Source organism: Gossypium arboreum, chromosome 5, assembly GCF_025698485.1.
Source record: "Gossypium arboreum isolate Shixiya-1 chromosome 5, ASM2569848v2, whole genome shotgun sequence".
In the NCBI taxonomy this organism is placed as follows: domain Eukaryota; kingdom Viridiplantae; phylum Streptophyta; class Magnoliopsida; order Malvales; family Malvaceae; genus Gossypium; species Gossypium arboreum.
Window position 1 is genome coordinate 18,057,229 of NC_069074.1, and position 21,712 is coordinate 18,078,940.

The window sequence follows — 21,712 nt, forward strand, 5'->3', positions numbered from 1 at the left end:
CAATTTAAAATATTTTCATACTCAGTTCACCATTGCAATTGCTTCCTCTGCCGCAGGGTTAGCTAGGGGGTGGTTGGCAGGTAGAGGTGATCATGGGCCGGGCCAGGTCGGGTTTGGGCTGGGTCCATACAGATTTTTAGGACCGTCTGCTAGGCCCAGGCCCGGCCCGAAATAAAATTATTAAGCTCGAGCTCGGTCCGGCCCGGCCCATATTAAAAATTTTTTTATTTCATTAAATAAAAAAATTTAAAAATGTAATAAATCAAATATATTTAAAAACATAAAAACAAATATTAAAACAAATAAAAATAATACTAAAACAATTCTTAAAACAATACACAAATTAATAATATAATGAAAAATAGTTATATTAAAAATTTAAAATAATTAAAAATAAAATAAAAAATATATATTTAATATATAATTCAGGCATGGCCGGGCCCGGGCAAAAAAATTCTTACCCAAGGCCCGGCCCATTTTCTAAACGGGCCTCGTTTTTTTGCCCAATCCTATTTTTCGGGCCTATATTTTTACCCAAACCCTCACATTTTTCGGGCGGGCCTTCGGGTCGGGCCGGGCCGGGCCGCCCAGCCCATGATCAGCTCTAGTGGCAGGCACGACTCTCTTAAAATGATTTTTCTTATTTAGGTGTTTTAAATTTTTTAAATTTTAAATTAGTAAAGATAAAATTATATTTTGATATTCCTAAAATGATAAAAATTTAATTTAATTATTTAGAAATTATAAAATATATACTATTAAAATAATAAAATTATATTTTTATTAACGTAAAAATTATAATTTAATTTCGACTTCTAAAATATTTTTAACTTCATCTCGCGTTTTGCGATACATAAAGTAAAAATGAAGAAGATGAGAGAATATATTGAGAGAAATTCTAAACGTTTCCAAAGTTTGTTGTACCAATTAAAACTATAAATTAAAAGGATGAATTAAAACATGTTAAACATTTAATACAAAGCTTTATTAATAATAAAAATTAATGAAAAAATCAAAACTTATATCCGAAAGTCAGAAAATTCTATCAACTGCTGGCTATAGTACCGACCTTTATCGTGAACCACGAAAAAGTAATGGTGACTTGGTGAGTGGTGAAGCGAAACAGACAAGACATGTATTAACTTGAAAACCCGAACTTTAACGGGCCAAAACTAACGAGCTCTGGCTTCCTCCTGGGCTAAAAGGAATAGGGAATGAATATGAAGCAGTGTTTATGGACCAGCTTGCATCCCAATCCCAAGTCGGCACCGGCCTCGTGGAACTTGTTAGGCTTTTGTCGATTTCGAGTACAATTGTCCATCAGTTTTCAACACAATTTGCCTGCTGCACTCTGCAGTAAATACAAACTGTATTTATGAATGAGAGTGACCTCTCTCTTCATTTATTTTTAGAATTTATATATTTAAATTAATAAAACTGTTAGCTGAATTGATTTTTAATAATTTCACATTTTTATTGAAATTTTAATATATATAATGATTAAAATATTAAATTAGAATAATATCGATATTTACTATCAATAAATTATTTTTACTCTTTAAATTTTTATGACTATTATTTAAGAGAAACAACTACGACAAAATTTAAAATTGTAAATATAAAATTAAAAATCTTAAATTTTTTTTTCTCCAAACCATTTGTTTTTTTATATTTTGTTTTATTTAGTGACGGTGTCATCTTTTAAGTTGGCTATTGTCTGTCTTTTTCTCCCTCTCATCAATAATTTTTTTCTTTCTTCTTCTTATTCACTCCATATGTCTTCTCTTTTTCCAGTTTATAGATTTATTTTGTGTGTATCTTTGTTATTTTCAAAAGTTGTGATGGACAGATAACGATGTCTATCGTTCGCTAAAATTCCATTGGCCACCAGTAGTTTTTTTAGAAATGTGGGTGACTCTTCGTCAACTTTTTAATTTATTTCTGTTTTGAGAGTATTTCAGCATAATAAATGATTTCATGAATCGATTTGGACTTGTATTGTCTTTAAGTTTTATATTTTTTTTGTTTATTTTTTAATTGTTAAATAAGTCTTCAGTTTTAGAAGTTTTTATTTACTCTTATAGCATATTTCTTTTTGCAAGTGATTTTAGGGATGGCTTTATTGTCATCCTCTCTAGTTTGGTGAATGCTTGATTTTTTTGTTGTCGCTTTGGACTATCCGAAGCTGATTTTCTTATCGTATTAACTACTTGCAATCACTCCAAAAATGTCGTGCTTGAGTTGTGAAAAAGTCAATGACAACGTGTTAAAAATTCTATTAATGTTGAGGTTAAAACCTTTGTTGTGTTGATCGAATTTGCTCTTTATAATCTATTAGGAGTGTTATTATTATTTTCCTTGAATTAATAAATTTACCATTAAAAAAATTATAAAATAAAATTGATTGAAGTGGTCGGTTTGGATTTAATTGTTAGCTGAATTTGGTAGAAAGCAACTTGGTGGTGGCATTAAATTACGTACATGAGATAAATGAGGTCAAATTATAAAAAAAAAAATGACATCCGACCATCGTGACACTCATGTGACGGCTTCCAAATTTATATCTATTGTTACATTCAGCTATTATTTGGTCGGTATTAATAAAACACTTCTAAATTAGGTGACAATGTAGGAATCTTACGCTTGCTATCTGCTTAATTCATGTTTTATATTCAAAAATAGTTCCCATGCATTTTTTTTTCTTCTTGTTATATATAGATAAAATTAAATGATAAACAAAAAAAAAAAGTATTTTGGCTAAGTTAACAAAAAAGAGAGAGAGGATATTTGTACCAAAAAAACTAAACAAAAAGGAAATAATCCTTTCTAATCCGGGAAACAAGAAGAGAGAAAAGATATATATATATTATTTTAATTAATTTATTTTTTTAAATCAACATGCAGCCCAATGTTAATAATTACTATTTAATTAAAGCATGTTTCATATTTATTTTTTAAGTGTGTGCTTGTTTTGGTTTTCAAAATTTAAATCCTCCCATAGGATTATCAATTAATTTGATTAAAAATATTACATATACATTGAAATGAAACTGAAAAAAGAAAAAAAAAAAAGTAAAGATTATAATAACTTGTTTAAGAAAGAAATTAATTTGTTTGACTCAATAAATTCATTTTGTTCATTTAAATTTAACATAATTAAAATATATAAATTTAATACTTTAATATTATATAGCATATAAAAAGAACAATGAAACCGAACATATATTAGACAAGATTTTTATTTTTATTTTTGAACAAAATGCGAGGTAACAATGAACACCTACATATCAAAATCGAAAGAATCACAGATTCGGAATCGGGCAGAAAAACAGAAGCAAATCAAACGATCCATCCATGTCCGAAATTAGTTTGCCGAATCCCAACAAAATCAGGGGCAGGGATTCTCCTAACACTCTCTCTTTTTTTCTTTTTCTTGAAAATACGTTGGATTAATTTAGACATCACTGGTTCATCCTCTCTCTTTTTACCTCACACCAGCACACCATCCACGTGTCCGATTATCACTCTCCCTCACCTTCAAGCAAACTCCACCGTCGTCACCAAATCAAACGGCCCTCAATCACTTGAAGCCTGGCTTCAAAAAATTTTAGACCGAGTCTTTTTTGCCCTTTTTTCTTTTAAAGTCAATTAATATTTTTCTTAAGAAAAACGAAAAAGAAAACAGTAAGGAACCTCTGCAAGTAATAAGAGATGAGAAACGGAATATGCTATTGCTATATGCCCATACTGAGAAGCATTTTTTTCCCCTTTTAAAATTTATATTTAAATTCTTCGCAGCCATCTATACCCGCTTTCCTTTTTTATTGGTTCCACATGCAGACTTTCTCTTTCTCTATTCAGGTACACCCTCTCTCTCGATCCTTTTTTTTTGAGTTATCAAAGCCGGCGCTTGTTTTAGGCGTTTTTTAATTATAAAAAAAAAACATTTTCCTGATTTTTCTGCTAGCTGTCTAGTGAATTCGTTACTTTTTAAAGTATTGTAATGATGAAGTTTCTGTTCTATGGCGGTTATGGTTTTTTTGGCGCTTTTTTAGCATAAATTTGTTGCAAAACCCTAGTGGTCTGTTTGATTGGTGAGGGAAAAAAAAACAGCTAAATAATTAGGCAAGTACAAATTTAATTGTTGTTCTACGTTTTTATCAATTGCTTATTTTCTGCTTACGTTAAATTCCTTATGAAGTGGCAATTTACGGGTTCAGTTAGAATAACGTGATTTATGCGTCATTGGATTATGTTTTATCACAGTTATAATATAAATAGATCATTTTAACTAGATGGCAAATGTTTACTTGATCTCATTGGATTATTAATTTGTTTGGAAGCTTAAAATGCTGAGTTAAATCTAATTTATTTGAAATTACTAATTTAAGTTTAAGGCTATTCAGTGTTGTTATTAGGAACTTGGAGCTGATCCTTGTGCTGCTTTTTCAATTTATTCCTGCAGGTGAAATTTGGGCCTCAGGGGGTGGATTTTTGAGACATTGAATCAAGTTAAATTGGATAAGCTAGCAAAAGAATTAATTCCTTTTTTTTTTTTTTTTGAGCAATGGGTTCTGGTAAGCACTCAGCTGGATTATTACCTACCCTCAGAATGGAGAGGGTTCGAACGATTTTAACTCATACATACCCTTACCCGCATGAACACTCTCGGCATGCTATAATTGCTGTAGTTGTGGGTTGTCTGTTCTTTATTTCATCAGATAACATGCATACCTTGATAGAAAAGTTGGATAAGAATATCAAATGGTGGTCTATGTATGCCTGTTTGCTTGGATTCTTTTATTTCTTTTCATCTCCATTTATAGGGAAGACTATCAAACCGAGCTATTCAAATTTCAGTAGATGGTGAGTGTTTTAATCTGATGTCTTGAATCATATTGAGAATTTATGTATTTTTTAAATAATTTTTGGTATACGGAAGGAAGCTAAGAGCAAGACATGGCTTATTTGTGTTTATATAACTTGAATTTGCAGGTACATAGCGTGGATTTTAGTTGCAGCTTTGTATCATCTTCCTAGTTTTCAGTCAATGGGACTGGATATGAGGATGAATTTGTCTTTGTTTTTGTCAATATACATCTCTTCGATTCTCTTTCTAATTGTTTTCCACATTATATTTCTTGGCCTATGGTATCTTGGTCTTGTTTCTCGTGTGGCCGGAAGGAGGCCAGCAATCTTGACCATTCTCCAGAATTGTGCTGTAAGTGTTGAACATGAACTTGACGATTTCTTATTGCAATGAAGGTTTTAGCTTTTATGTAGGTGCTGGTCCTTATGAGTATTTTTCACTTGATCTTTGTAGGTTATTAGTATAGCCTGCTGTGTATTCTATAGTCATTGTGGTAACCGTGCTATGTTAAGGGACAGACCTTTTGAACGGAAAACTTCTAATTGGTTTTCCTTTTGGAAGAAAGAAGAGAGGAACACATGGTTAGCAAAATTTGTTCGCATGAGTGAGTTGAAAAACCAGGTCTGCTCATCTTGGTTTGCTCCAGTTGGCTTGGCTAGTGATTATCCACTTTTGTCCAAGTGGGTCATTTATGGTGAGGTAAGTTGCTAATCCACTACAAAGTTCTATATCATTGCTAGCATACTCTGGGAACATTTTGCTTTGGTTTTTCAAATCCTTACTACATTCTTTTCTCTTACCATCTCATTTGCAGTTAGCTTGCAATGGTTCCTGTCCAGGTTCATCTGATGAAATTTCTCCCATATTCTCACTTTGGGCTACATTTATTGGCCTTTACATGGCCAATTATGTAGTGGAACGGTCAACAGGGTGAGTAGTGGCATTTAGCTTGTCTCGAAATTTGTGAAATATGTGTTATTACTTGTTGGAATGAGAATTATAGTGCATCTCTCTTGGGATTCTTGCATTGAGGTTCAGATTCATCCACTGTTCAGTTTGCTCTATATTCTAGTGTTGAGAGTCATTTCATTGCAGTGGCACTGTATGCATGTATTCTTTTGATTATCATTTCCCATTTTCTACAGTATCCATCATGTAGATGACTTTCATCAGTTTCTGGGTCTAAGATTGTATCTTTTATAGGATTGAGTTACTGTTGCTTCTTGATGCCTTCATCCTTACTCTTTATTCTGATCTCTTGCTGCACTTCCTGTATCAAATTCAGGTGGGCCCTTACTCATCCTTTGTCTGTTGAAGAATATGAGAACCTTAAAAAGAATCAAATGAAACCAGATTTCTTGGATATGGTTCCTTGGTATTCAGGGTAAGTGATCATTATTTCTCATGTTCTTTTACCTTTTATTTCTCATCCTTTGCCCTTTACCTTTTATTTCTCATGTTCTTTTAGTCTCTTATGGGGTGGGAGCAAAAATATTTCAATCTTTTGACCTTAAGGTGCTTATCTCTAATTTTTTAGAACATCAGCTGACTTGTTTAAGACTGCCTTTGACCTCCTGGTATCAGTAACTCTGTTTGTTGGTCGGTTTGATATGCGCATGATGCAGGTATAGTTCTAAAATTTGATTTTATATTATTAGTGTACTTCTCGTATTGTTTTCTAATGAAATTTCTTTTTGTAAATATTTCATCATGAATTGATTTTCTGTCTCTTTCTTTCTGCCTTTGTCAGGCTGCAATGAGCAGGGTTCATGAAGGAGCTCAACAAGATGATCTCTTCTATGATCATTTGAGTGAAAAGGAAGATCTATGGTTTGATTTCATGGCCGATACTGGTGATGGTGGAAACTCATCATATACTGTAGCTCGGCTGCTTGCTCAACCTTCCATTCAGCTTTCTAAAGAGGATTCTGTGCTTACACTGCCACGTGGGGACCTGCTACTTGTTGGAGGAGATCTCGCGTAAGTTGATACTATGTCTTGGGTACAATTTGTTGCTTGGGTTGAGAAAATCAAGATTTTAATATTGATGGTTTTGTTATTGATGAAGCTAGAGCCTATTCTGTAGCTTCTTGAATGTTTGGTTGATGATTTGGCCGAAAGTACTCTCATATTCATTGTTTAGCACTCAAAAGTTGTGGTTGATGTGTAGGTATCCTAATCCATCAGGATTCACATATGAAAGGCGGCTCTTTTCTCCTTTCGAATACGCTCTTCAGCCTCCAACTTGGTACAAACATGAACATATTGCTGTAAACAAGCCTGAATTACCAGAAGGTATATCTCAACTCAAGGAATACGATGGACCTCAGTGTTTTCTCATTCCTGGAAATCATGGTAGGTCCTACATTTGAGGCACAATTTAATCATGAGTGATTTATTTATTTTTTCTTTTCGCATGAGACACAAAGTTCAAAAGAGTATGTACTGCTATTTTCAAGTATATATTGCTCTAATTTTCTCATTGTCTGAAATTTTTCTCATGTTTGCTTCATAAAACCTTATTTTTGTTAATGAAGAAGTCCTATACTTATGTTTCTATTTAAAGATTATATTATGTTTAACAAAAGTTTACATTAATTTCAGATTGGTTTGATGGACTTAATACGTTTATGAGGTATATATGCCACAAGAGCTGGTTGGGTGGGTGGTTTATGCCTCAAAAGAAAAGTTATTTTGCTTTGCATCTCCCAAAAAGATGGTGGGTATTTGGTCTCGATTTATCACTACATAATGACATCGATGTGTACCAGTTCAAGTTCTTTTCTGAATTAGTAAAGAACAAGGTATCATTTACTCCCAAGATCTGTCATTTTCTGTTATGTCTTCTACTAATCTTACATTTTGAATTGTCTTTGATTAGAAAGGAGGGGATATATTTGGAACTTAATGCCAAACTTGTCTATTCTTTTATGATGTCATATTTCTTGTCTTTCATTAATGCATTCCTGAGAATTCACATTTAAATAACACTGGTACTCTTTACCTGGGTGTTGTGTCCTGCATTTGATGCCTAAAGCTTGCTGGCCTTGATTCACCTGCATAGTAATCGACCTTGTATAGATTGAATGGTGCACGCATTCTTGTTCCTCTGTACTAAAGCATACCTTAAGAAGTCTGATACAATTGCCAAATGATATAGCAGTTACAAATATAACCTATTAGATCGTAGACAGTTGGCTATTCTGAGGGTTAGCTTTTTGTCTGCTTATCTATTATACTTCTGTCCAGAACTTTATGCTGGTTGAGAATAATTCCATTCATCCATTTTCCTTTTCAGGTTGGAGAAAATGACACTGTGATTGTTATGACGCATGAACCGCAGTGGCTTCTTGATTGGTATTGGAATGAAAATTCCGGACAGAATGTCTCTCACCTTATATGTGATTACTTAAAGGGAAGGTGCAAACTTCGAATTGCTGGAGACATGCATCATTATATGCGCCATTCATGTGTTCCATCAGAAGGGCCGGTTCATGTTCACCATCTTCTTGTAAATGGGTGTGGAGGGGCCTTTTTACACCCCACTCATGTGTTCAGTAGTTTTAATAAATTTTATGGGAAGACATATGAGTGTAAAGCTGCATATCCTTCTTTTCATGATTCAAACAGGGTATTCTTCCTTTTCTTTTAATACACCTTTGGTTCCATTTCCCTTGTTTCCTCTGAGTTCTTACTCTTGTTGGGGTTGTTATTTGATGCAGATTGCATTAGGAAATATCTTGAAGTTCCGGAAGAAGAACTGGCAGTTTGATTTCTTTGGAGGCGTCATATATTTTATATTGGTTTTCTCTATGTTTCCACAGGTAAAGTTCTTTTAAACTCTTTGGAATTGATTGAGTACGACTTGGTTATCCTAATGTCACTTGTCATTGGACCAAAATTTGCCTAATTCCAATGATCCCCCTAATCTTTCTATTAATTTTTGAGTTGGAAAGCGTACATGTTTTATGATATTATTTGACTCTTTGTCAGGTAGGCTAACTCTGCTACTTGAGTGACTGATCTGTTTCCCTCACTTTGTAGTGTAAGCTTGATCACATATTGCAAGGTGATTCATTTTCTGGTCATCTAGGGAGCTTCTTTGGCACAGTATGGGATAATTTTGTATATGTGCTGGAACATTCTTTTGTATCACTGACTGGCGTGGTGCTATTGCTGATCATGGCAATTGCATTTGTTCCTTCCAAAGTATCACGGAAGAAACGTGCAATAATCGGAATTATTCATGTATCTGCACATCTAGCTGCGGCCCTTATTCTTATGCTGCTCATGGAACTAGGTCTGGAGACATGCATACGGCATAAACTACTGGCAACTTCAGGTGAGATTGTAATTGTCTTCTCTGCAAAGCTGTCATTAATATTGTTGCTGTGACCACCTCATGTTTAATGTTTTACATTATAATATGCATCAAGCAAATTGAATTTGTTCAAAACTCCATAAAAAGTGGATACTTAGACTATTATTTTCTTGTCATCTTTAATGTTTTTGAGCAAGGTTCAAAATTTCAATAATATGCAGCCCAATTTTAGATTTTTACTTTCCTGTGGTATCTATGTTTTGAATCTTTATGTATTAGCTTATGTTTCCTAGTAAAAGCAAATCCAATATCCCAGCAAAAAAAAGTACAACTAAAAATAACTCTGGGGATGACTGCCTTGATGTCATCCTTTTAGTGGAAATGATAACTTATTACTGTGTTCAGGTTATCACTCTTTGTATCAGTGGTACCGTTCAGTCGAAAGTGAGCATTTTCCAGATCCTAGTGGTCTTCGTGCTCGTATGGAGCAATGGACATTTGGCCTCTATCCAGCATGTATCATGTATCTCATGTCCTCATTTGATGTTCCAGAGGTAAGAACCGTCTCCTCTAAGAAATACAGATACCTTGTCCCAGTTGAACTCTATTGATGGATTGCTATAAACATTACCAGGTTATGGCTGTCACCCGAAGCAATATTTGCAAGAATGGAATACAGGCGCTGTCCCGAGGGGGTGCTGTCATATATTATGCTTCAATCTTCCTTTACTTCTGGGTTTTCTCGACCCCTGTGGTTTCTTTGGTGTTCGGAAGCTACTTGTATATCTGCATTAACTGGTTTCATCTACACTTTGACGAGGCGTTCTCTTCTCTCAGAATTGCTAATTACAAGTCATTCACACGATTCCACATCAATCATGATGGTGATCTTGAAGTTTTCACTCTTGCAGTCGATAAGGTAAGAAACCTAGAGTGATTCACTGGCCACGATCCTTTTCTTCATGGTTTGAATGTATACATTAATCCCTTTGAGATGCAGGTTCCAAGGGACTGGATGTTGGATCCTGATTGGGATATGGAGCAGAAGCAGCCACAACAGTTGAGCCATAGGAGAAAATACCCGAGCAAATGGAGTGCAGCAGCAGGGCAACAGGATCCAGTGAATACAGTCAGGGTGGTTGACCATTTTGTTATAAGACAAAATCAGGAACCTGATTTTGTATCAAGTAATGGGTCAGTTAGTCGCTGATCTTTGTTGTAACATTATTCTAATTTCTTAAATATAGGCAGCAATGAAGGGAATGTATATACGTCAAATGTCATAGTTGTTTAGATGGACTAACATCATTCAAATGTTAAATGTTAATGCAGCTAATAGTGGTTTTTCACAGCCATATCATGCTCTGTAGTTGAGGGATTTTTAAATGGAAGCTTATAGTTGAGTTTTTCATTAGAATTATCCAAAAGAATTATAGCTGCAGTGAGGGATGGTGGTTTAATTTGAGTTTTTTTTTTAAAAAAAAAAGTTTCTTTAGAAGTTATAATCCATTTATGGTGGATTAGATCAAAAACTAATCTTTCTACTAATCAATTAATGGATTAATTTAACATTCAATTAAAGTAAATAAAATTAAAATGAAATTTTAATTTTATTAAGGTTTATATATTTGTAAATGAGATCTTCCCGTTTAGTGTTAAAAAGTGAATGTATAGACTAGAATTTTGTTAAGTGATAAAATTTTAAAATTATACATAGATTTTAATTTTGATTCAAATTTTATAAGTTACTAAAACAATTATTTGATATTGCACCATTTTACAATAACATTTCATACACAAATATTTATATTTATCAAACATGAAAAGAATGTAATATTTACTTTTTAAATGTTTATAATTTTGTAGCCAAATACTCCCCAATATGCTATGGGAACTGTTTCTTTGCCATTCTCCTTGATTCAAATCATTTCCCCTAATGTATTTAACAATAATTTGTAATATCAAACGTCATGATTATTCCAATTGTCAATTCTTAGCTTTAGATTTGATCCAAATTATATTGCTCTAAAAAAGGGGCATTTTAAGAACAAATGATTCATCGTTTCTTCCTGAGATTTACACAAAACATAGACTAAACCTATGCTTTGAATTCTTCTCGTCACTTCTCCATGACAGAGCAATCCTTTGACACAATCTTTTCATAAAAATAGAACAATTTTTAATGGAATTTGTGTTTTTCATTTTTTTTTTTAATATGCTTTCGTCCAATTACAGTGGAACACTTGAAATATGGAACCTCTTGTATTCTTCATTAGTGTTTGATAAACTGAATATTTCTATTGTCGGAGAATCTCACTAAATTCATACTTAAAACCTTAAAATTTCTTCTACCATTAAGCATAAATCTCATTGATCATTTAATTCGAGATTTAAATTTAATTTTTGCTCTATAGTTATATGTGTTTTTTCCTTCCATTAGGGATTCGACCAAATCGATTTAATTTGATTAAGTGATCGGTGATTAAATTTAATTCAGTTAGAAGTTGATTAAATTTTTTTTAAAATTTAATTTATCAATTAATTCGATTCAAAATCAGATAATTAACTAAATTACTTAAATTAACCGAAATAGTTCCCAATTGGCTAATTTCTCATTCTCTTTTTATTACCGAAATAGTTTACAATTCCAATTCCAATCCCAATCCCAATTCCAATTCCAATTCCCATTCCCCTTCCTCTTTTTATTTTTATTTTATTTCTTTCTCCTGTCTTTTCTCTAACCTTCCTTCCTTTCTTCTACCCTTTTTAGAACAGTTCGTTTCTTCCGTCAATTCTATCAGATCTTAAATGATCGCTTCCTCTCTTTCATTTTTTCCCCATAAACGTTATATTTTGAGGTACATTTTTTTTATTTCAAATTTTTCTTATTGACTCATTATTTTCCTTTTATATTTTGTGTTTTCTTTTATGGTTTTCCCCCCTTTTACTTTTTGGGTAACTTAAGTTTGCTTTTAAAATTGTAGGATCTGGGCGGTTACTTTTGTTGGAATTCATTCTATATTGCTTTCAAGTAATTTGTTTTTGATTGTTTGGATTTTTCATGCTTTGGTGATGTTTTTTTTTTGGCCTACAAAAATATTTCCCCTTTTATTTTCCCTTTTATCTTTTTTTTTTTGTTTTAACAAAAAAATGTAGCGCTTGGGTTTCAGTTAATCGACTAAATTAACCGGTAATATCTCGATTAGATTAATATGTTTAAAATTTCTTTCGATTTGATTAACGATTTTTTATATTTCAGTCTAGGTAATAACACATAAAATTTGTTTTAGCATAGAAATCTTCTTGTTTGCCTTAGAAAAAAAAAAGAAAATTTTGGATTATTTTAACTAAAAAATTGAAAACATTAAACATGCACATAAAAACGGCGGTAAAGTTTGGTGATAGGCCTAACTTGTTTGCTTCATATCATCATATGGGCGGCAAGTTTAGGATGTGGTCCAGGTACCACATGGGGAAATTCATCGACCAATGCATGTAGTTCCCAGATAGAGGAGATTTTGTTAAAATAAATTTGTTTGATTAAAATATTATAAATCTTCTACATCTTTTGAACTGATCAAAGGTAAAAGAAATTAAAATAATAGTGATACGGAGAAGGCTCCTTACAAACAATGAAGATTGACGGCTTTGAACTCTAAAACAGCAGCCTTATTTCAAAAAGGTACCTTTGAAAACTACTAGGCCCTGTAAACGTTTTAAATGTTGCTCCAAATTTGCTTGGATAAGAGCAGAAAAAGTCACACGAATGTGTTGTCAAATTATTCTCCCCCCACCGCAATTAGTATTAAGGAGGAGAGGGATTGTGTGTCTATAAATAGTTAAGCATGTGTGATCAATCAAAGAACTCAAACCTCCAAACTTGTTTAAAGGTTGAAGCTTCCCTTCAAGTTCAAGGCTCTTAAAAACTGAAACTAATCTCTTTAACGTATATGGAAGGTCCAAAGGAACAATTACAACCTCCAGCTTATGGAGAGTTGATCACCATCCTCAGCATTGACGGTGGTGGAATAAGAGGAATCATACCCGGAACCATTCTTGCTTTCTTAGAATCTGCGCTCCAGGTACGCACTTACCTACATTCGATCTTGAAACCAAAAAATCCGAAATAAGAAAGGTTCTTGATCAATCCTTGCTTTTTTGCTCGTAATAATTTATAACGATAACTGACATCAGATGTTTTGGGTACGTATTACACAGAAGCTGGATGGTGAGGAAGCAAGACTCGCAGACTATTTTGATGTGATTGCAGGGACTAGCACGGGCGGCCTGGTCACCGCCATGCTAACTAGTCCAAATGAAAAGAATCGACCTCTGTTTGCTGCCAAAGATATAAAAGACTTTTACCTACAGAACTCCCCTAAAATCTTCCCTCAACCAGGGTATATGTTTAGATTAATATCCAATTATGATCCAGACCTGAATATTATGTTGCTGACATTTGTTTTTTTACTAGCAGATCTCAATTATTCCCTCAAACAACGAAAGCTATCAAAGCTCTATCGGGACCAAAATATGATGGGAAGTTCCTGCATAGCCTTGTTAAACAGAAACTAGGAGACACAAGATTGCACCAGACGTTAACCAATGTTGTTATCCCAACATTTGACATCAATCATCTTCAGCCAATCATCTTCTCAAGCTATCGGGTTAGTATATACAATATATTCACTTCAGAACTCACCTTTCAATTCATGAACTGTTGCCGAATCAATATGGATTACTTCTTATATTAATATAATGTTGTGTTTCAATGCAACCAGGTGAAGGAAAAACCTACTTTAGATGCCTTACTCTCAGACATATGCATTGGAACCTCAGCTGCACCAACCTATCTCCCAGCCCATTACTTCAAAACCCAAGACAACAAAGGAAACGTGAAAGATTTTAACCTTATAGATGGCGGCGTAGCTGCAAATAACCCGGTATATACGCGCATCCCAAAGATATATAACTTCTGAGTTATGAAGCAAATCACTTATATATATATTTTGGCCCTTTCAGACTTTAGTTGCTATGGGGGAAGTGAGCAAGGCGATCATTAACGGAAACTCTGATTTCTTCCCAATTAAACCCATAGATTATGGAAGATTTCTGGTTATCTCCTTGGGGACTGGCTCTCCAAAAGCCGAAGAGAAATACAATGCAGCAGAGGCAGCTAAGTGGGGTGTGCTAGGTTGGTTAACCAGCGAGGGTTCCACACCTTTAGTTGATGTATTCACTCAAGCAAGCGGAGACATGGTTGACTTCCATCTTTCTGTAGTATTTAAAGCTCTTCACTCTGATAAATACCTACGTATTCAGGTACATACATTTTGCAGTCAAAGTCTAAGCTTCCAATTAATGGGAAAAGATTACATGAAATGCACTATTGATTTTATTCTTTTGTGGTTTTTAACATCTTTGAATTATGAACAGGATGATGGATTAAGTGGGGATGTATCCTCCGTTGATATAGCAACGAAGAAGAATTTGGATGAACTTGTGAAAGTTGGTGAGGGACTGTTAAAAAAACGAGTTTCTAGAGTTAACTTGGAAACCGGCATGTTTCAACCCTTTGCTCAAGAAACCAATGAAGAAGCTCTTAAAAGGTAGAAACTATAACATGTGTTTTAGCTAAAATTTCAATGGATTATTGATTTTGGATAATAATTTTGATCTTTTAGGTTTGCAACAATACTGTCTCGAGAAAGGCATCGTCGACATTCTAGGACACCCCAAGGAAAGGCTGGAGGATTTTATCAAAATGGTGTTAAAAATTAGTGTGTATGTGTCTTATTTTTTTATTTTTATAATAATTGCTTTTAGAATATGTTGTAATAATTTCTTTTATACTTTTAGGTTTAACATAATCCCAAATGAAACAATACAGTTGTATATGTTTTTGTTATTATTATAATTGAAATTGCCAAAGTTGATTTAATCAATAGATCAAATGGTTATGGACTATATAATATATCTCATTCCTCCATTCTCTCTTTATGTATAATTTAACAAAAGTAAAAAAGTTGGTTTAAAGAGCAAATTGACTATTTTATTAAAATTTTTATACACTTTTACTGTTAAAAGCTGGTCTTTGGATGATAAAAATAGCTAAATAGTTACATATGGTGTGTTACATCTATCTTATGCTAACATACATGGACCAATTTTAACAATAAAAATAAATAGAATTGTTATTAAAAGGATCGATTTGCCATTTGATCTAATGTACTAGGATTAATTTACTCATTTTTAGTAAATGAGACAAAATATTATTTAACTTCTAGTATAAGTCTTCCATAATACTTTTACTTTTGAAATTAATAATAATACTAAAATCATGTGGTTGAATTATTGTTTGTGGAAAATTTTAAAAATTAAAAAATTAAAATGTATCTTTGATTGAAGTGGTGGTGTCATGAATATAAAAGTGTATATATGACTTATCTGGATTTCATCACACTCGATGAAGTGGTATCTTAAGTGTATATGTCTTTTCACTAATAATCAATTTTTATTTTAAAAACATTTAAAAAACATTTTAAATGTTTTTAAATTTTTAGTAATAAAAGAAAAAAATATGTAGTGACTAAATTGATGAAAGTTGTAAAAGTTGAAAGTTAAAGTTGTGATTATACCTAATTTTTAATAGAGTTGATGGAAAAAATGAAGGGCTTCAAGCTGCTTTGACATTTCGGGTGCAGGATGTGCTTCTATACCCTTACCGAATTCTCTGTCTGTAATATTAAGTGTTGTAATAAATGTATAATTCAAAAAGTAGAGGGATTGATTTTGAAGAAATAAAAATAAAGGAGCTAAATCAAGGGCAAATAAAAGGGGTAGGTATGGCCTTGCCTCCCAAAAATATAAAGTTGCTATTTAGTACACATATAAGTAATGAAAATATAAATTAACATATGATAAAATTATATTTTTACTCCTCATGAAAAAAATCATGTTAAATCCTTTTAAAATGATGAAATCTTAAATTAATATATAATAAAATTATATTTTAACCATTCAAAAATTTATAGTTCAATTTCAACCTCTCTAAAAGATTTTCTGAATACATCTCTAGACTAATTATGCATAAATTGATAAGTATAAAGAATATCATTAAGCTTTAACCTTTGATATAAATATCTTTGCCAACTTTTAGTCATGTTAGACTTTTATTTATCATGGGGAGGTTAATTATAATTTGGGTAAACTATATTAATGCATATCACTCTAAAATAGAATTGTTCTGATTTTGGTCACTTTAAATTTTTTTGTCAATTTAGTCATCCAAATAAGATAATTGTTCGAAATGATAACCACTGTTAAAAATTTCGTTAATCCACTAATAGATTACTGATGTGATAATTTTTTTTTTACTTTTAACTAAAGCTAATGACTTCTTTATAATTAATTAAAATATTTTTTCTTTATTTACAACATGAGACTAAAACTTGTAAAGTTTCTCCTTTTCCTTCTTCTTATTTGTTTTATGGGAAAATATTAGAAAAAATGAAGCATCTTGTTTATTTAATTTATAGATTTTATATTAAATATTATGTTCATAGTGTTTATTTTACACATTTAATTTGTACTCAGATGCGTCTACATGCTTCTCCTTATCCTTAGATATATCCACTCCCATATTACAATCCCCATTCCCATGATTTGTATTAACAGCTTTAAGGCACATCGCATCCAAATCCAATTTCGTTGCCTATGCCCACTAGGCCATTCATTATATCTTCCTGGTTTCCATTCCCTTCATTTAAAATTTTCTCTCCTACAACGCCATCTGAATTTTCACAATCATACGTCGTTTCACAAATTCCCATATCAACATTCAGCTTTGTATTAATGTCACTAGCACGTTTCTCCATACCAATACATTTGCCACCTTATCAGAACATGACTCATGGTATTCTAACCGAGCCTCAGTACCCTTATTTCGATCGTCACTTCCGTTCATCTTTATTTTCTCATTGCCGTTGCTTTCATCGGAATTACTGAAAATGACAGAATATCTTACTAAGCTGAAATATATTTCCAACACATGAATAAAATAAATTTAATTACCAACTTGCAGGTCAATTACTTCATCGATACCATTAAAACAATCCGTGATGAGTTGGATGTTTCCTCTCATAAAAGATATAGGTTCTTGAGTTTCCTCATTAATGGAAATAAACTCTCCCCACCACCCTGCCATGCTTTGGTGTCAAAATATTTCACACATGAATTGGCACACCATAGCAAGATAGCCAAACTCTTCGGTTCTCCATTTTAATTGAATCAGTCCATACTTGTTTCTTTAAGAACCATTCATCCAAGATTTTACCTTCTTCCAATACCACCTGCTTCATCTTTTCCTCACTTTCAAATACCATAAGCACTATTGTGCCCGAGATTCTTACAATTGAAAAACCAACAAGCCCCGCTTCACTCATATTCATCTTTAGGTCTTCTATTTTTATAAAGTTTTTGCACCATCCTACTAAAGCATCGTTGCAAACTATGTATTTTGTCATCAATAACCCCATGGACTCGTTTCCCTTTTAACACATTGTTCATCATCTTTATCCCTACCATCATTATCCCCTTCATGTCTAATAGCAACCCTCTCATTTCTCATATCCCCATCTTGTCTCTCAAATCGTTATCTTTGAACTTCTTCCGATTGGTCCCAAACGAGCTCACCTTTCCGGTTCCAGCCTTGCTCGGCTCTTTGGTTCTCCGTCCAGTAACTATGTTAACAATACGATTTTAACTTATATTTAAATTGTTAATTTTTTATAATAAAATCAAAATTAATTGGATTTGGTTACAATTTTGATTAGGTAGACAATTCACAAGACTAGGAGCAGATATGAGAAGGAAGTACTTATTCACAATTGAACTTGATGTCTACTTCTAACATGATTTCAAACATAAATTTTTTGTTGCGAATTGAAGAAAATGTTAGGAAATTAAAGACAATATATATAAAAGTGCGTGGAAATATGATAATTTAAACAAAGAAGAAGAAATAATTAATCGATTACAAATTGACGGCTGTAATTAATACATTAGCTACGCACACTAAATTTTTTTTTTTTAAGAAAAGAAGGCAAAACATGCTACATATATATGAATTTCTGAAATCAAATAATAAAATAATTCAAGGCTAATTAGGGGTAGTTAACAGCTAATTAAATTAAATTTCTGAAATTCCTAAGAAATTAAGAAGATGGATCAGCTGTTCTATGCCCTACAAGCTGGTGCTTTCCAAGAGGTGATGTCATGTCACGAAGCCGTTTTTCCTTAGATAGCACTTGCGCTAATCTGCAAGCCAAAAATAATCCGAATTAGCACTATATATGGATATATAGTAGACTAATAACATAAGGTGGAACTCAAAGAATATGATACATGTTGGATTAACTATATATATATATACCTGATGAGCGCCTCCTCATTTGTACCCTGATTGGAAGGCTCAAATTTACCATTCTCCACGTTCACCCTGGAAACTGGTTTTTTCAGCAGATTTTTCCCAACTTTTACAAGATTCTCCAAGTTTTCTTTTGTAGCGATATCCACAGATGCCACTGTCCCACTCAATGTATCATCCTGCAAATTGTTTTTGGCTTGAATTAGGTCACGTATGTATATGCTAGGTCTCTTTTATGTTATGTATGACCTAGCAGCTACATTTCCCAATAAAAGAATGAATCTTGATTTCTCTGTCTCTTCCATATATAGATCATATACCTGAATACGGAGATAACTATTTTCAGATTTAAGTGCTTTGAAAACAGTAGCATTGTGAAAGTCCACCATATCACTGCTTGCTTGCATGAAGACATCAATGAGGGGAGTGGAGTGCTCGCAGGTCAACCATCCCAAGAGACCCCATTTTGCTGCCATGTGAGCAGGGTACTTCTCTTCACATTTCTGGGAACCGGTACCCAAGGATAAAACTTGGAAGCGAGCATAGTCGTTTGGCTTTATAGGGAAGAAATCAGGGCTCCCGCGAGTGATCTCTTTGCTCACTTCATTGATGGCTATTAAGGTCTGCAGGAATTAACCCAAATGAACAACATATATATGAAGATTAAGGTTTCTGTGAATTACTTGCGACATCAATTCCATCATTTTAGATAGATATAAATACATACGGGATTATTAGCAGCAACTCCACCATCAATAAGATGGAATTCTTGAACTTTGCCAGTGGAATCCTTGGTCTCAAACTGGTGGGCTGGAAGATAAGTTGGCGCGGCAGACGTTCCTATGCATATATCGGAGAGCAAAGCATTTTTGCAAGGGTTGTTCTTTACCTACAAATTTACATATATGTCAGGGCAAAAAGAACAAAGGCAAAGGAGGAGATTATAATTTAAATATGTAATAATAGGGTATTTGTTGCAGAGTAATAAAACCTCATAGGAGGAGAAGATTTTTGGCTGGAGTTGTTTGATGTCAAACGTGGGGATGACAACATTTGTCAGTGTTTGGTGCAATCGGGTTTCTCCCAACTTCTCTCTAACAATCTTGTGCAGATATTGGCCATCATACTTGGGACCAGTTAGTGATTTCACCAAATTTGTAGCTGGGGCAAATGGGGTGCTGTTACATATAACAAACGGCATATCATGTCAGATTCCCCGTAATCATAGTATATCATTTATATGACATTTGTTAGTATGATTTTTGCTTCGGTTTTATTCTCATCTACAAGTCTACAAATGATCATCAGTTAATTACCAATCTTGGGGGAAGATTTTTGGGCAGTGTTCAAGATAGAAATCATTGATATCTTTGGCAGCGAAAAGGGGGCGATTTCCGTTATTGGGATCTGGGGTCGTCAGCATGGCAGTGACAAGGCCACCCGTACTAGTCCCAGTTATGACATCAAAATAGTCTGCCAGTCTTGCTTCCTCACCATCCAGCTTCTGTAAATAGCAAAATTAACATGCATATATATTAACATACAAAATGGTAAAAATATGTGTCCGATAATGAATGAAAACAAATTTGTAGCAACCTGAAGCTGAGACTCTAAAAAGGCAAGAATAGTTCCGGGGATAAGCCCCCTAATTCCACCTCCATCAATGCTGAGAACAGTGATTAAGTTCCCGTAGGTGGGAGCTTGAAGGGGAGATTTTGGGCTTGCAACTGCAAAATTGTCGTGTGGGATACTTCCCATTATGATGACAGAGATCGAAATGTATTCGGGGTTTGAGCAAGAGAACTAGTAGAATCAGATGTCTAAAAGCTTTACTGGTTAGTTAGTATGTTTGATGCTCTCTGGAGGAAGGCATGTCATGGGTATTTATACAGTTGAAGGCAGCACTACTTCTCTCTCTCTCTCTCTCTCTCTCTCTCTCTCTCTCATGCATGCTAAATTGAATCATTCAACGATGCCATTAGTCTTCATGCAAAGCGAAAACGGCTTGCAGTTTCTTGGATAGATCGGCCAAGCTTGGTCGACCGAAATACAATCTATGTTGTTTCCTAATAGAAAATCCCAACTTCAAGGAAACCCATAGGGTTTGAAATAGTGAGCAAATGTACTTTTCTAAACTTGTTTTGTTTTTTTGCCTAAGTCGTCGTATTACTTTTCCATTTGAAACTTCAACACGTGAGAGTGGACCTACTTATGCAACAGTAATTCTTCCCTTCAAGCAGCACCTGTACGGCTGTCGCCATCCACGGGAATTAGTAAACAATTATTCAGGAATTATTCAAGCAAGAAACTTTTAGGAAGGAGATTAAAGTCAATAATGTTGACTACACCTTTCAAAGGCAACTTTCGTACGTCAGGAGCCAATGATTAGTACTACCGCTGGTGTGATAATACTCAAGAGTACATACGTTGTTGCTGTAACCGTAGCAACCTTTTATTGCATGCGCTGAAAATTTGCAACAATACTGATACGAAGATTTCAACTCATTTTTATCAATGTTCTTGTTTTGTACTTTTAAACGCCATGAATACTTTCAAATTAACTCGTGGATCTCCACAATTACAGCGTCAAACTCTTGTGGAAATGGGAAACCGCGAAGCAATTTCACTAAAAAATTGTGATTCATACGAGGCTAAAGCTTTCTTTGTCATCTAAATCATTTTTACTTCTTCTAAATTAGAAGAGTAGTCGGAGAAAGGTCTGCAAGTTTCTAGGGTAGGGTAGAACCAAGTTCGGAGACAAGTTTGAAGGGTGGTAGGACATGACGGCAGTAGCAACTCCCTCAACCCTGTTTTTCGTAAAACTAACATTGTTTTACATTTTTATGACTTCTTTATAATTGATATTTTATCAATATTCTAACTTTTCATAATTTTTTACGTCGAAGTTCCCTCTTTTTTATATTGTCCCACCAATTTTTGGGCCCATTAAAGGCTTGTCAGGCTTAAAGATCTGAAGTTCCAATCAGTGGACTGTAATTGGGCCATGCCCGAACGGACCTGGGAACCAAGATTTAATGTAAACTTTTAACGTCGGCTACAGATTTTCCAGGCCTTCACTAGACTTTATTATTAA

At 33.7% G+C, this 21,712-nt stretch overlaps 3 protein-coding genes across 3 annotated transcripts; 2 read left to right on the forward strand and 1 right to left on the reverse strand.

Annotated features, from left to right (window-relative positions):
* The first annotated feature begins 3,216 nt into the window (after positions 1 to 3,216).
* Positions 3,217 to 10,608, forward strand: LOC108453852 (uncharacterized). Its single transcript, XM_017752198.2, has 16 exons — positions 3,217 to 3,861; positions 4,466 to 4,866; positions 4,996 to 5,221; positions 5,324 to 5,569; positions 5,685 to 5,800; positions 6,156 to 6,254; positions 6,408 to 6,495; positions 6,621 to 6,850; positions 7,041 to 7,225; positions 7,475 to 7,674; positions 8,169 to 8,501; positions 8,593 to 8,694; positions 8,915 to 9,212; positions 9,597 to 9,745; positions 9,826 to 10,110; positions 10,192 to 10,608. Exons 2-16 carry the CDS (start codon positions 4,568 to 4,570, stop codon positions 10,399 to 10,401), a joined length of 3,066 nt encoding a protein of 1,021 aa, XP_017607687.1. The 5' UTR covers positions 3,217 to 3,861; positions 4,466 to 4,567; the 3' UTR covers positions 10,402 to 10,608.
* A 2,449-nt stretch (positions 10,609 to 13,057) lies between these two features.
* On the forward strand, positions 13,058 to 14,842 carry LOC108450943 (patatin-like protein 2). Its single transcript, XM_017748705.2, has 6 exons — positions 13,058 to 13,273; positions 13,410 to 13,591; positions 13,669 to 13,858; positions 13,973 to 14,134; positions 14,214 to 14,513; positions 14,628 to 14,842. Exons 1-6 carry the CDS (start codon positions 13,142 to 13,144, stop codon positions 14,802 to 14,804), a joined length of 1,143 nt encoding a protein of 380 aa, XP_017604194.2. The 5' UTR covers positions 13,058 to 13,141; the 3' UTR covers positions 14,805 to 14,842.
* A 3,352-nt stretch (positions 14,843 to 18,194) lies between these two features.
* LOC108450944 (patatin-like protein 2) lies at positions 18,195 to 20,594 on the reverse strand. Its single transcript, XM_017748706.2, has 7 exons — positions 20,215 to 20,594; positions 19,935 to 20,122; positions 19,610 to 19,796; positions 19,346 to 19,507; positions 18,939 to 19,241; positions 18,625 to 18,797; positions 18,195 to 18,509 (listed from the first exon to the last, which is right to left on the reverse strand). Exons 1-7 carry the CDS (start codon positions 20,374 to 20,376, stop codon positions 18,407 to 18,409), a joined length of 1,278 nt encoding a protein of 425 aa, XP_017604195.1. The 5' UTR covers positions 20,377 to 20,594; the 3' UTR covers positions 18,195 to 18,406.
* Positions 20,595 to 21,712: the final 1,118 nt, after the last annotated feature.